At 40.5% G+C, this 15,286-nt stretch overlaps 1 protein-coding gene across 6 annotated transcripts; it reads right to left on the bottom strand.

Annotated features, from left to right (window-relative positions):
* Nucleotides 1-208: 208 nt before the first annotated feature.
* THG1L (tRNA-histidine guanylyltransferase 1 like) lies at nt 209-8,917 on the bottom strand. 6 transcript variants are annotated; one of them, XM_009199372.4, is made up of 7 exons: nt 7,964-8,480; nt 7,545-7,558; nt 7,111-7,287; nt 5,405-5,574; nt 4,219-4,307; nt 2,177-2,284; nt 209-856 (listed from the first exon to the last, which is right to left on the bottom strand). In XM_009199372.4, the coding sequence occupies exons 2-7, from the start codon at nt 7,547-7,549 to the stop codon at nt 695-697; spliced, it is 711 nt and encodes a 236-aa protein (XP_009197636.1). In that variant the 5' UTR covers nt 7,550-7,558; nt 7,964-8,480; the 3' UTR covers nt 209-694. The 6 variants fall into 6 exon arrangements, with proteins under 6 accessions (XP_009197636.1, XP_003919079.1, XP_017810254.1 ...); XM_003919030.5 differs by lacking the exons at nt 7,545-7,558; nt 7,964-8,480 and adding an exon at nt 8,489-8,917; XM_017954765.3 differs by lacking the exons at nt 7,545-7,558; nt 7,964-8,480 and adding an exon at nt 8,489-8,707 and having other exon boundaries at nt 5,405-5,479.
* Nucleotides 8,918-15,286: the final 6,369 nt, after the last annotated feature.

Here is a 15,286-nt window from a genome sequence, read left to right as displayed (position 1 = left end):
TTCTTCTTAGAAAGAGGTAAATGGCCTTGGAAACTATGCCCTTGGCTAGAAGATGATAATCATGCTGACAACTCCATTAAATCAGTCCACAGAATGTGTACGCAAGGACACTGAAGTCACTACTCATTTGTTCAGCCAAAGTTGTCAACTTGGCGATTGGCACAAAGCCCCGAGTCTTCCCTGCAATTCCTGAATTCAGAGGCATCACGCAGGCATTAACCCATATTTATCTTGAGGCCTGCTAAAGATGAATGCAAGTAGATGGGTGGCAGAGGTGAGATTTTCAGTCAGTGGGTTTTCTGGTTAAGAACAGGTGGGCGAGAGTTTGGGCTCCTCTTCTCTCATAGGTGAAAATAACTGACAGGTTTTTACAAGATTTATGTCACAATCTAAAAATGATTCATTCTCCAAGGCATGAAATAGTTCTTGCTTTATAAAAATAGTACTGCGATTAAAAAAAAAAGCACTTCTGCGAAAGGAACCATGTTCCAACACTGCAAACAAGGTGTCCTGCTTAAACAGAACAAGATACACCACCCCCATCCATCCCTTCCTTCCCTGTTCCCCTCCCAACTTGAGCCGTGTAATTCACACCAGTGTTCTGGGTGGTACGGATACAGCCACCTAAGGCAAGGAGCCCTGGGAGGTGGGAGGGCTTGCATGGTTAAGCACACCAGAACTGAAGCGCAAAGGGTCAGCTGTCTTCATCTAGAATATCTGGATGTTCCTTCCAGAAAGCATCCCCAATGATATCGCAGTGCAAGGGCACTGGCTTTGTCCTGGTCCGGGTTACTGCCATCTTTTTTCCTTCCATTTCTGTTGGCAGCTTAATTTCTTTTGTCATCACTTCATCCACCTACAAGTAAAAATAAAGTAGTGACATTGTTAACTCAGGAGTGGGTTTGGGAGAGAAAAGATGTGGGGATAGTTAACTTCTTATCTTCATATACTTCTGACTGCCAGATTTGAGATATATATAGATATAAATATGTGTATATATATGCGCATATATGTATGTGTGTATATATACATATATATATAATCTCAGTATGCTTGAAGTTCTTTATAATTAAAAATAGTTTTAAAAAGGTTATGTTACCCGAGCATGGTGGCTCGCGCCTGTAATCTCAGCACTTTGGGAGGCTGAGGCATGCAGATCACTTGAGGTCAGGAGTTCAAGATGAGCCTGGCCAACATGGTGAAACCTTGCCTCTACTAAAAATACAAAAATTAGCCAGAAATCATTTGAACCCAGGAGGCGAAAGTTGTAGTGAGCTGAGATGGCACCACTGTACTCCAGCCTGAGCAACAGAGCAAGACTCTGTCTAAAAAAAAAAAAAAAAGTTATACTATAGTGAAGCGATCTTAGGAACAAAGGATTCCATGTTCCTCATTAGCAATAACTATAGAATTAAAGGTGTTTCTTACCTTCCACCTGCATTAAGAGGTATCCAAGTCTGTACCAAAGAACAAATGTTTTGAAAAACTCAAAGAGCTGGAGTTGCCAGTGGAATGACTAGCTCTCAAGGTACTCCTTGGTACTTGAAAACATTCATTTCAGGAAAAAAAAAGAAAAAAAAAAAAAAACTTCACATGGAAGGAAATAAATTTAGAGAAATCATTATGCCTCACAGCTGGTACAGAGAGAAAATATTGGTAAAATTAAGGATATAGGTAAATGTACAGACTTATTACAGAATATTAAGTATGAATGTCAAAGGAATCTCATGACATTTATGAAAATAACAAACCCTCATATACATCGTCTCTTAGTGCCTCATATTATAGTTGTCGTGGGATGGAGAGACCATTTAATGGTATTATCCAGTGTGAAAGTATTTTTTAAGTATTTTATGAATGTACAAATCCTCATACCTGTACTGTATCCTTTTAAAAGGATTTTATTGGATACAAGGAAAGCTTATAACACAGAAAAATAAAGGCACTAATTCTAAAATTCTGTAATTCTACTTATGTATGGGAGATTTTGGACCACTACTGACTGACAAAATGTAATTAAAAATAAGAATCTATGGCCTCTCCTCTTGGAAAGGATCTGGTTTGCGTTAGCAACTGGAGTCACATCAGCATACAGGCAGCAAAGAGGGGACAGCTTGGAATGGGCACAGGCTCTTTTTTCCTGACTTCCATTTTTCTTTGAACATAACAGCATTACCTTCTGCCATATCAACACAGTCCCTTTCCTATACATCAGCGGCTCATTATTATAGTTGATGTTGAATTCAGAAAACAAAATCTCATTCTTGTCTGCTGCAAGAGTTCCCTGAGGAAATAAAAATAGATATTAAAAGCTCTGCATGTCCTCTTTCTCCCCTAATGCTACTATCCATTAGACCCACAACCTAAACTTCCACAATCAAGAAGTGGAAGGATTTTATCAAACATCTTATAGTTACTAGTGAATTTTCATCTTAAGGGCAATTATGATCTTATTTAGATAAAATTATCTCCTATACCAAACACTGGCTTCACAAGTCAAGACTGAAAGGGAGTAGGGGGAAGTGATACTAACTGAGTACATATTATGTATTTGGTCCAGTAAAACTTAGAAAGGTTATATAAATTGCCCAAAGTTAAAAGGTTGTCCTTATTCTTCTACAAAGAATCAAAATCTGAACTTAACTCTTCCAAACCTGGATATACCTACCAGTATGCCTTTTTTTTGAGACAAAGTCTCACTCTGTTGCCCAGACTGGAGAGCAGTGGCACAATCTCAGCTCACTGCAACCTCCACCTCCCAGGTTCAAGCGATTCTCGTGCCTCAGCCTCCTGAGTCGCTGGATTACAGGCGTGTGCCACCACACCCGGCTAATTTTTGTAGAGAAGCAGTCTCATCATGTTGGCCAGGCTGGTCTCGAACTCCTGACACCAGGTGATCCGCCCACCTTGGCCTCCTCAAAGTGCTGGGATTACAGGTGCGAACCACCACGCCAGGCCCCAGTATTCCTATTATTGCTATATACAAATCTCTATCATTACTATTATTAAAAATGACAACCATTTACTGAGCAATCATAATGTACCAGGCATTGTATTAGTAACTGTTAGAGCTGGGCACAGTGGCATGCACCTGTAATCCCAGCTACTTGGGAAGCTGAGGTGGGAGGACTGTTGGAGCCCAGGAGTTCAAGACGAGCCTGGGGAAAATAGCGAGAACCCATCTCAAAAAATAAATAAATAGATAAAATAAAATACATGTAAAAGATGTTACAACACATTACCTCATTTCACAGTCATCCTACAAGTAGCACTGTTATAACAAAAACCAGTATTTATTAAGCACTTACAAGGTGCTTCATAATATCCTGTTTTACATGCATCATGCCATTTAATTCTCACCATAAACCTATGAGGTAGAAACTACAATTTTCTACATTTTACCTATAAAGAACTGAGGCAGAAAGGATAAAATTACACAGAACCATGATGTGTGTAGTTGTCATGACATTTATGAAAGTAACAAACTCAGCACGAACTCTTCCCATACACAGAGGTCATAAACCCAAGAAACTACAGGTGCCCAGCAGGGAAAACTGCAATGAGGGAAGAGGCCTGGTGGGACTGACAAAAAGTCAGTGCTGGCCGGGTGTGGTGGTTCACGCCTGTAATCCCAGCACTCTGGGAGGCCCAGGCAGGCAGATCACTTGAGGTCAGGAGTTCGAGACCAGCCTGGCCAACATGGTGAAACCCCATCTCTACTAAAAATACAAAAATTAGCTGGCTATGGTGGCGTGCACCTGTAATCCCAGCTACTCAGGAGGCTGAGGCAAGAGAATTGTTTGAGCACAGGAGGCAGAGGTTGCAGAGATCACACCACTGTACTCCAGCCTGGGCAACAGAGTGAATCTGTGTCTCAAAAAAAAAAAAAAGTCGGTACTGAAGACGGCAGTCACGCAGTAATACAGTCATAAACGGCTCCAGGCAAGTGTTAGCACGTGGGAAAGCAGAGCCAGTGTCGTCAATTCCATTTCCACCAAGAACACAAAGGCTCAGGGAGAAGCAGTAATTCATCCAGGATTACAGATCTAGCAGGCAGCAGAACTGCTCCTATTATGATTTTTACATCCTTTCAAAACAAAGCTGTAAAGGGATCTTAAAAAAAAAAAGAAAAAACGTAAAGTTAACATAAAAAAAGTTATGGGAGAGCCTACAGCGAACCGTCTCCAGTTAAGTATTAATGTAGTAAGATCTTTATACCTGTAATCTCCCTTGGGCTTGTACTGGTGTTAGTCCAGATTGTTGTATAAGTGCCCAGAAAACTGTATTATAAAGATTATTGATGTGACCTGTGAGGAGAACAAAATAGTAATGTTTATATACATAAAATCTTTATTCAATATTCATTCTTCAAGGCATACTAGAGCCCTGACCCTCTCCTCTTTCAAAGTAAAGAGATCTGAGACATTTACTGACTTGCCCAAAGTCCTACACAGGGAACATGGAGGGAAGGAGCAGGAGGAAAAAAACTTCCTCCCTAACAACAGTTTTATTTGGTCATTTTAGTTATACATTATACAAATCTGTTAACTTGTGTGTTAATCCTAGGAATACTTTAGAAGTTACTTGATTTATATTATTCCAATCTCTTTTCCAGTTCTTCTGGAAAAATCAAACTAGAACAAGCAAGTGAAAGTCTCACAAACATCATCACAGTCACATACGGCAAGGGTCACAATTCAAATACCCACTGAGGCTGGCATGAACATAAATGTGTAAAGCAGTGTGTGACCCCAGAGGAACAACAGGGAATGGCAGAGACTATGGCACACTAGCATTTGTGTGTGTGTGCGTGTGCATGTGTGTGTGTGTAAAGGTAGCTGCCACTCAAAAGGCTCTGTCCAGTACTAAGAATGCAGATCCAGTATTGCCACATCTGATCTTTTTAAAAAATAGAGGTAAGGCGGCCGGGTGTGGTGGCTCGTGCCTACAATCCCAGCACTTTGGGAGGCCAAGGTGGGTGGATCACCTGAGGTCAGGAGTTCAAGACCAACCTGACCAACATGGAGAAACCCCATTTCTACTAAAAAATACAAAATTAGCAGGGCATAGTGGCACATGCCTGTAATCCCAGCTACTCAGGAGGCTGAGGCAGAAGAATCCCATGAACCCAGGAGGTAGAGGTTGCAGTGAGCCGAGATCATACCACTGCACTCCAGCCTGGGCAACAAGAGGGAAACTCTGTCTTAAAAAAAAAAAATAGAGATAAGGAGTTTTTACATAAAATTTAATTTTTCAAATACTTTAATTGAAAAAATACTTACATACTGCATTCTATACAAAGTATATGTCAAAACAAAGTATATGTGAGCCAATCCTGTATAATAACACCTGCAAGGCATTGAATTGGTGGTTTAACTACACGTGTTTATTTGGTGCCACTCACAATCTGCTTGTCGCCAGCTGAGGTAGTCCTTTAAGGTCTGGTTGCTGGGATACACCACGACTCTTCCATCAAAGCCTGGGGGATACAGAAGGGGCTGGTCCTCAAAGTAATCCCGCCAATAAAACACATAGCTGGAGGCGAACTGGGAGGCCACATGAGTCATGAACTTACTTGAAAATGTAACGCACATTGGGTGGAGCAAGAAAAAGAAAGATACATGGAATTAATTCAACACCCTGATAAGACCTGTGGGTACCACAGAGAGATAACAAACTGCCCAGAAAGCCAGGAGATAAAATGCATTTGGCTAAGAAACACATTTTAATACCTTGGTTCTGTATTTTTTTTTTTCTTTTTCTTTTTTTGGGACAGAGTCTTGCTCTGTTGCCTGGGCTGGAGTGCAATGGTGCCATCTTGGCTCACTACAACCTCCACCTCCTGGGTTCAAGTGATTCTACTGCCTCAGACTCCCAAGTAGCTGGGATTACAGGCGCAGGCCTCTACGCCCAGCTAATTTTTGTATTTTTAGTAGAGATGGGGTTTCACCATGTTGGCCAAGCTGGTCTCAAACTTCTGACCTCAAGTCATCTGCCCGCCTCGGCCTCCCAAAGTGCTGGGATTACAGGTGTGAGTCATCACACCCGCCAGTTACATATTTTAAATGCAGCCTGCCTCTCCTTCCAGTTCTATTAAGTAATCTACTGATACTAAATTTTTCCCTATAGGATGTGATATGAATTTATGATTCAAGGGGTATCTTTTTATTTTATTTTATTTTATTTTTTAAAAGATGGAATCTCTCCGTCCCCCAGGCTGGGGTGCATTGGCACAATCATAGCACACTGCTGCCTCAAATTCCTTGGCTCAAGGGATCCTTCTGCCTCAACCTCTTGAGTAGCTGGGAATATAAGCACATGCCACTGAGCCTGGCTAATTTTTAAATTTTTTGTAGAAATGAGGTCTCACCATCTTGCCCAGGCTGGTTTCAACCTTCTGGGCTCAAGTAATCCTCTCCCTCGCCCTCTCAAAGTGTTCGGATTACAGGCGTGAGCTACCATGCCTGACCTGTTTGTGTTTACAGTCATGGAAGGAGGGAAACCATTGTTGTAAAAAAAAATGCCAATTCAGGCTGAGCATGGTGGCTCACGTCTGTAATCTCAGCACTTCGAGAGGCCAAGGCAGGAGAATTGCTTGAGGCCAGGAGTTTGAGACCAGCCTGGGCAACACAGAGAGACCCCACCTCTATTAAAAAAAGAAAGAAAAAACCAATTCATTGTATGATTTATTTCCCATACAGCATTTCAAAATACTGCCAAATCAAATATCAGATTTGTCTATTTTATAATGAGATCCCCCTTAAGGAACAGTGTAATGCAATGTATGTAGAGACTATCACTGGCTAAAGCCAACCTATGAATTGTGAATATTACATTCTTATGGTCTCTGTTTCTAATCTTAATGTTCAATGCCAGGTCAGTCTAGAAACTAGTCTTATGGGGCATGAGGGGGAAGAATCAGATAAAGAGGTACACAGAATGCTTGGCTATCAGATGGAAGTACAACAATCTAAACAGGAAATATACATGCACTCTGCAGTTACAAATACTGCAGACATCATCTGTAGCCTGTAAGTCTGCGATTAAGATAAACAAAACCAAATGCTGGTAGGAAATATTCTGAAGAAAGGAGGAAGGTACTGGAATTACCTGGCTCTTCTTTTAAACCAATTGGTTTTCCGCTTGAACACAAAGCTGTACTCATCACTCTGTCCATATGCAATCACAATATCCTCTAGTTCTTCCATCACAGTCTGGGCACATTTGGTCATCAGGTGGAGAGCACGGCTGTCATTAGGTTTTGCAAAGCTGTGCTTCTCAGCAAACCTTCGTAGGGGGAAGAGAAAAGGGAAGAAAGCATGGATGGAAGCCTGTCATTAACAACAAGCTCTGTTGCTAGATAACAGAGGCTGTTTGGAGGAAGATAATGTAACAGCACTGTGAACCCAAATGCTCAACTAGCCACAACCTGACCCATTTCCCTAAGAACTTAGTGTTTTTCCTGCCCTGAAATTGAGAAAAACAGACATAAATGCTAAGCCTCAACTCTCCTTTCTGTGAAATGGGAATAAAAGAATATTTACCTCATTGGGTTGTCCTGAAGATTAGGGGGAAGATAAAAGCAATCATACCTAGCTCCTAGTAAGTGCTCAATAAATGTTAGTTATAATGATCATTAATAATGCAGCCCTTTTTAAAAATTAAATTCCCATCTTTCTATTTCTTTCTCCCCCTCCCTCTTTTTCTGAGACAGGGTCTTGCTCTGTCACCCAAGCTGGAGTTCAATGGTCCGATCACCACTCACTGCAGCCTTGACCTCCCAGGCTCAAGCGATCCTCCCACCTCAGCCTCCCCAGTAGCTGGGACTATAGGTGTGCACCACTGCGCCTGGCAAATTAAATTTTTTTCTTTTTCTTTCTTTCTCTCTTGCTTTTCTTTCTCTCTCTCTCTCTCTTTGTTTTTGTAGTGGCAGAGTTTCAGAAACAACAACAACAACAAAAACCTGGTCTCCAACTCCTGGCCTTTAGTGATCCTCCTGCCTTCCGCGCCCAGCCTTCTCTTTTTTTCTGATTCTCTGTTGAAAATAATCCATGTGGACTGTTACTGATAATGAAGCACAGACATAAGTATTGCCCACAAGCAAGGCTTACACAGACTTCTGAACAGTCAGCATTCAAAGATATCTAACAGAAAGCTAGGCGATTGGCTTAAGAGCTTAAATACTGTGCATGAGAGTGACTTTTAACAACATGTCCTTGCTAACAGGTCTCTGTTCACTTAACACGGGCACTCCAAGCCGGATCCTCATCAGGGAAGCACGGCGCCCATTCAATTACGCTAACAGCCAGCGTTCAAGCACTGTCCTAGCCAACACGCAGGGAGGGGCGATGCTCCATGCTGCGCACTCATTGGCTACCGCGTTACCCCGGTAACCGTGACTGGGGCGGCCGGGACGATTTGGAAGGGTAGAAGCCGGATTTCCCAGAAGCGCTGGCGCACCGCGACGCCCCGGGCCGAGCTCGCTCACCGATGGAAATTTCTGCCGTCCAGCCGCACTACCACCCAGCAGTGGGCCAGGCAGGTGTCGTCAGCCTCGAAGTCCCTCACGTACTCGAACTTGCTTTTTGCCATGGTCGCCCCCAATCTCAGGCACTGTCTCAGAGTGATGGAAGTGGTGGCCAAGTAATCGTGAACCTTAACTTTACAGGCGGCCCACATTCTCCACGCGGAAGGGAAAGAGCCATATAGCCCCGCCCCGGAAGTGTTCTCTTCGCGGCCGCTCTAGCCGTAGGGCGGTCATAGTCTCTCTCGCCTCTCCCTGTAGTTCTTAACCTCCCGGGGGAAGAGGATGAAGGTTTAGGTTCCTCGTTTAGCACTTCCCACGCCTGCTTCTTCCTCCTCCCTTCCTGCGGCAAATCACTCTCACGAGGTTTTTAAAAATTATTTTTTATCTGCTGGTCTTGACTCACCAGCGAAATCAGTGTCCCCGTTAGTGCCCAGAACAAAATCATACCCCTACCTAAGAAAAAAAAAAAAGTTCTTTTTCTGACGTTTGAAGGTGTTGAAGGTGTAGCTGTGATATATCCCCTTTTCTTAGTGGCATTTATTAACTCGTTGTAGAAAATCTGGAATACACGAAAAGTACAGTTAAGAAAATTAACACTTTGTTTCTCCATCTTCCCCCTCAAAGCATTGTGGATGATTCCTTTCAGTCTTTTTTCTTTTTGTGTATGTAGGTTTACACACGAAATGCACAAGATTGGAATTATTCACGTATACAATGTTTATATATTTTCCATTCAGCTTGAGCATTTGCCAATATCAATTATTCCAAAGTATTATTTTTAAAAGCAAAATGAACTCAATATTCCAACACATGGGTATACTGAATTTATTCAACTTTTTCATAATTAAATAATCACAGAACCAGTGTTTGATATCTTGTTGCTGGTGGATAATAGTAACAATAACATCCTAATATTTGTGTCATATTTTGTGATTTACAAAGCACTTTCAAATGCATTACCTACTTGCTTTTTTTTTTTTTTTTTCATCCTCAAGAAAGATATTCAGGCCAGGCACGGTGGCTCACGCCTGTAATCCCAGCACTTTGGGAGGCAGAGGCAGGAGGATTGCTTGAGCTCAGGAGATTCATACCAACCTTGGCAACATAGCAAGACCCCTGTTCCTAAAAAAAAGAAAAAAATGATCCAGGCGTGGTAGCCCATGCCTGTAGTCCTAGCTAGGGGACGATGAGGTGGGAAGATACTTGAGGCCCGGACTTCGGGACTGCAGTGACCCATGATTAGCCACAGCACTCCAGCCTGGGCGGCAGAGCAAGAATCTGACTCTAAAGAAAAAAATATTCAAACAATATAAATCCTTTTATATGTAGTGAAAAGTCTTTCACTGATTCTTAACAACATACTTTAGGCAGTAACTGTTACCAGTTTTTTGTGTATCCATGCAGGGATCTATATCAGTATGTGTGTATATCCTCTTAATAGTACTACAAATGGTAGTCATCATCTCCTTTGATGCTCACAGTAACATCAGAGGGATGTAAAAGAGGAACTGGGATTTCACCCTTACGAAGGGGAAATCTGAGACTCAAAGAGAAAAAAGTAATTTACATAAGGTCACATATGTGGCAGGACCAAGACAAATTATGACATCCTGCATCTTTTCTTTGTTTGTGTTGCTGTGAAGTCAGTTTTCTGTAGGTGATCATTCCTCGCCTTTTCCACAAACTCCTCTCTCCAAGCTGACCAGGAGACAACCAAATCTTACCTCCTCTAGGAGCCCTACTTTCATTAGGTGAATTTTTCAAAATTACTTATCAATATGAATTCATGATTTTTAATTTTTTTATTTGTATGTTTTCGAGACAGAGTCTCACTCTGTCACCCAGGCTGGACTACAATGGCATGATCTCAGCTCACTGCAGCCTAGACCTTTTGGGTTCAGGTGAACCTCCCATCTCCCTTCCTAGTAGCTGGGACTAGAGGTGCATGCCACCACGCCCGCCTAATTTTTGTATATATATATTTTGTATATATATATATATAATTTTTTTTTTTGTAGAAACGGGGTTTCCCCATCCCCACCCTACAGTGGGAGATGAGACTCGCATCAGGGATGGACTGATTATAAAATAAGCCAAGTGGCTTTGGGTTGCTTTGCAGTGAAATGTGTAGTAGAAGCACTACACCGTCTTCTCTCATAGCATCTATATGTTTGTTACATAAGTTAAGCATTAAAATAAAAGCATAGCAAGGAGGTCTTAAGATGCTAATCTGCCCTTTAGTAAAAGGGTTATAAAAGGTTTATAAAGTTTTCACCTCATGGTCAAATTGGTTAGGATTAAATGGAATAATCTATAAGGTTTCATGTAAATGAATTGGGGTTAACATTAATAAACTAATGCAAGGGTAAAATTTTGCTTTGAACAAAATTTTCATGTCATAGTATAGGCTAATGAAAGGTTTTTGCCTTTTAAGTCATCATTTTGGCAAAATAATTTATGGCAGTCTGGAAATTGTCCTTCCTGATGCCTGGCTTTTTGGCTGGTTCAGAGGACTCCAAAACATTTAGAAAAGAGGTAAATAGGATCATTTGATATGTTTAGTCACATGAGATTGCCAAAATGATATCCAATCTTCTTTAAGTTATATTTTGATGAATAATACTAATATATGTTACAAAATTGTATGGGATTTCTAAAATTCTAATGTCTAAGTATACGCTATCAATCATAATTAAAGGTAAAGTTATTGTAAACCATGAAGATAAATAAACTCTCAGTCATATTTTTAACCATAAAAATGGTTAAATTTGTCATTCACAGACAATTTGTCTTTCACAAATAGAAATTTGTCATTCACAGACAATTGTTGTCTTGCTTTGTTCCTTCTCACAAGATGGTTTATAATCAAGCTATATAAAGGATTTTAACAGGTGTTCTCAAATGCACTTTTTAAATAGCTTTAAAAATTGTAACATTGAAATAAAGAACGTAGGGACTCATAAAGAACTGACATGTTGACAATTATCAAGCAAAATCAAAGTTAACTAAGTGGCTACACTCAGAAAGTTAAAGCAATCTTTTTAACTTGCTTGGAATATTGCTGATCTTTGTTTTGATTTTCAGAGTCAAGGAAAGTTATTTTAAACTATTTATGGCCTTTAATAATTGAGTAAGTTATACTCATGTGAAGAAAATTTGGAGCATGTTTATTTTTCTCTGCCTGGTTCCTCTAGAATTTGAAAACTATCTGTGAGTACTCTTAACTTATGGCAATATAGTTGTTTACCTCAGTGCAATAAGAATCCATTTTTCTTTGTCAACAGGACAAAATTGGAAAAACTTGTTATTTTACCAGGAATTTGACTGAAAGGGTGTGTTTCCCTTTAAGGAATCAAGCTTGACATGTAAAGCCAATAAAAGCCCCTTGGGGAAAACTGGCCTCATACCTTGCCTACACAGTCCCCACACAGGGTTCCTAACCTGTGGTTAGTAAAGAATGTCATTTTCTAACCAGTCTGGAAGCTCTGAGTTTATCTTGGGACCTCAAGAGGAGAGGATCACCCAACTCACAGGTATTAGGGGATAAAAACCCATGGCTGGGCTCGACTTTAAAAGTCTTATCTGAAGGCCGGGCACAGTGGCTCACGCTTATAATTCCAGCACTTTGGGAAGCTGAGGCAGGTAGATCACCTGAGGTCAGCAGTTCAAGACCAGCCTGGCGAATATGGTGAAACCCCGTCTCTAGTAAAGATACAAAAAGTAGCCAGGCATGGTGGCAGGCGACTGTAGTCCCAGCTAAACCGGAGGCTGAGGCAGAAGAATTGCTTGAACCCAGGAGGCGGAGGTTATAGTGAGCTGAGATTGCGCCACTGCACTCCAGCCTGGGTGACAGAACGAGACTCCATCTCAAAAAAAAAAAAAGATCTTACCTAAAATTCCTTGGGAAACAGTTTCATCAAAGCCAATCTAAAAGGCCTATGTCAAAATAACCTGCTGCACTTTATGCAAATAATCAGGCCAAGTATATGACTAAAGTTTATTCATAGTTAGTTTTTACCAAAAATGAGGACTGGAGAGAAAAATTTTGCTCCAAAGCTTATCATACATTTGTCATTAAATCCTAATCTCATTATTGTTATTAAGCTTTTTGCCTACGTTTTAGACTAACCCTGCTTATTCTTGTGAATCAAGTGGTAATCTTCTGCAGCTTGGAAAAAAAAGGGGGGGATGGGTAACATAAAAATGTGAATCAATATGCTAGTTCTGGGCAATTATCTTGCAAATTCTGCCAGGTAATGAAAGTGAGTGATGTGCCCATAACATGGAGGTTTCTTTGTTGGGAAAATGAAACCAAGGAACTTCATAGACCCCCAAAGGGGAATTCTATATCTTGGCAAGTAAAATTTTAGATGGAAATTACCTGCCACGCCACACTTGTGGGAATTGCTGTCCTCTCTCTACTATTTGCAATAGGGTTATACATGGTAGCACCTTCTTTTTTTTTTTTTTTTTTTTTTAATTTTAACTGATCATTCTGATAGATTTTTAAAAAAATTATTACACTTTAAGTTCTAGGGTACATGCGCACAATGTGCAGGTTTGTTACATAGGTATATATGTGCCATGTTGGTTTGCTGCATCCATCAACTCATCATTTACATTAGGTATTTCTCCTAATGCTAGCCCTTCCCCAGCTCCCCACCCACCAACAGGCCCCAGTGTGTGATGTTCCCCACCCTGTGTCCAAGTGTTCTCATTGTTCAGTTCCCACCTATGAGTAAGAACATATGGTGTTTGGTTTTCTGTCCTTGTGTTAGGTTGCTGAGAATGATGGTTTCCAGCTTCATCCATGTCCCTGCAAAGGACATGAACTCATCTTTTTTATGATTGCATAGTATTCCATGGTGTAAATGTGCCACATTTTCTTAATCCAGTCTATCACTGATGAACATTTGGGTTGGTTTCAAGTCTTTGCTATTATGAATAGTGCCACAATAAACATACATGTGCATGTGTCTTTATAGTAGCATGATTTATAATCCTTTGGGTGGATATCCAGTAATGGGATCTCTGGGTCAAATGGTATTTCTAGTTCTAGATCCTTGAGGAATCGCCACACTGTCTTCCACAATGGTTGAAGTAATTTACACTCCCACCAACAGTGTAAAAGCCTTCCTGTTTTTCCATATTCTCTCCAGCATCTGTTGTTTCCTGACTTTTTAATGATCACCATTCCAACTGGCATGAGATGGTATCTCATTGTGGTTTTGATTTACTTTTCTCTGATGACCAGTGATGATGAGCATTTTTTCATGTGTCTGTTGGCTGCATGAATGTCTTCTTTTGAGAAGTGTCTGTTCATATCCTTTGCCCACTTTTTGATGAGGTTGTTTATTTAAGTTCTTCGTAGATTCTGGATATTAGCCCTTTGTCAGATGGGGAGATTGCAAAATTTTTCTCGTATTCTGTAGATTGTCTGTTCACTCTGATGGCAGTTTCTTTTGCCATGCAAAAGCTCTTTAGTTTAATTAGATCCCATTTGTCAATTTTGGCTTTTGTTGCCATTGCTTTTGGTGTTTTAGTCATGAAATCCTTGCCCATGACTATGCCCTGAATGGTATTGCCTAGGTTTTCTTCTAGGGTTTTTATGGTGTTAGGTCTAACATTTAAGTCTTTAATCCACCTTGAATTAATTTTTCGGCTTTCTACATATGGCTAACCAGTTTTCCCAGCACAATTCATTAAATAGGGAATCCTTTCCACATTTCTTGTTTCTGGTCAGGTTTGTCAAAGATCAGATGGTTGTAGATGTGTGGTGTTATTTCTGAGGCCTCTGTTCTGTTCCATTGGTCTATATATCTGTTTTGGTACCAGTACCATGCTGTTTTGGTTACTGTAGCTTTGTAGTGTAGTTTGAAGTCAGGTAGCATGATGCCTCCAGCTTTGTTCTTTTTGCTTAGGATTGTCTTGGCTATGCGGGCTCTTTTTTGGTTCCATATGAACTTTAAAGTAGTTTTTTCCAATTCTGTGAAGGAAGTCATTGGTAGCTTGATGGGGATGGCATTGAATCTATAAATTACCTTGGGCAGTATGGCCATTTTCACAATATTGATTCTTCCTATGCATAAGCATGGAATGTTCTTCCATTTGTTTGTGTCCTCTTTTATTTCGCTGAGCAGTGATTTGTCATTCTCCTTGAAAAGGTCCTTCACATCCCTTGTAAGCTAGATTCCTAGGTATCTTATTCTCTTTGTAGCAATTGTGAATGAGAGTTCACTCATGAGTTGGCTCTCTGTTTGTTATTGGTGTATAGGAATGCTTGTGATTTTTACACATTGATTTTGTATCCTGAGACTTTGCTGAAGTTGCTTCCCAGCTTAAGGAGATTTTGGGCTGAGACAATGGGGTTTTCTAAATATACAGTCATGTCATCTGAAAACAGCGACAATTTGACTTCCTCTTTTCCTAATTGAATACCTTTATTTCTTTCTCTTGTCTGATTTCCCTGGGCCAAACTTCCAACACTACGTTGAATAGGAGTGGTGAGAGAGGTTATCCTTGTCTTGTACAAGTTTTCAAAGGGAATGCTTCCAGTTTTTGCCCACTCAGTATGATATTGGCTGTGGGTTTGTCATAAATAACTCTTATTATTTTGAGATATGTTCCATTAATACCTAATTAATTGAGAGCTTTTTAGCATGAAGGGCTGTTGAATTTTATTGAAGGCCTTTTCTGCGTCTATTGAGATATTCATGTGTTTTTTGTCATTGGTTCTGTTTATGTGATGAATTATGTTTA

This window comes from Papio anubis, chromosome 5, assembly GCF_008728515.1.
Source record: "Papio anubis isolate 15944 chromosome 5, Panubis1.0, whole genome shotgun sequence".
In the NCBI taxonomy this organism is placed as follows: domain Eukaryota; kingdom Metazoa; phylum Chordata; class Mammalia; order Primates; family Cercopithecidae; genus Papio; species Papio anubis.
The sequence above is the reverse complement of the archived record's forward strand: the minus strand, read 5'-3'. Positions and strand labels throughout refer to the sequence as shown.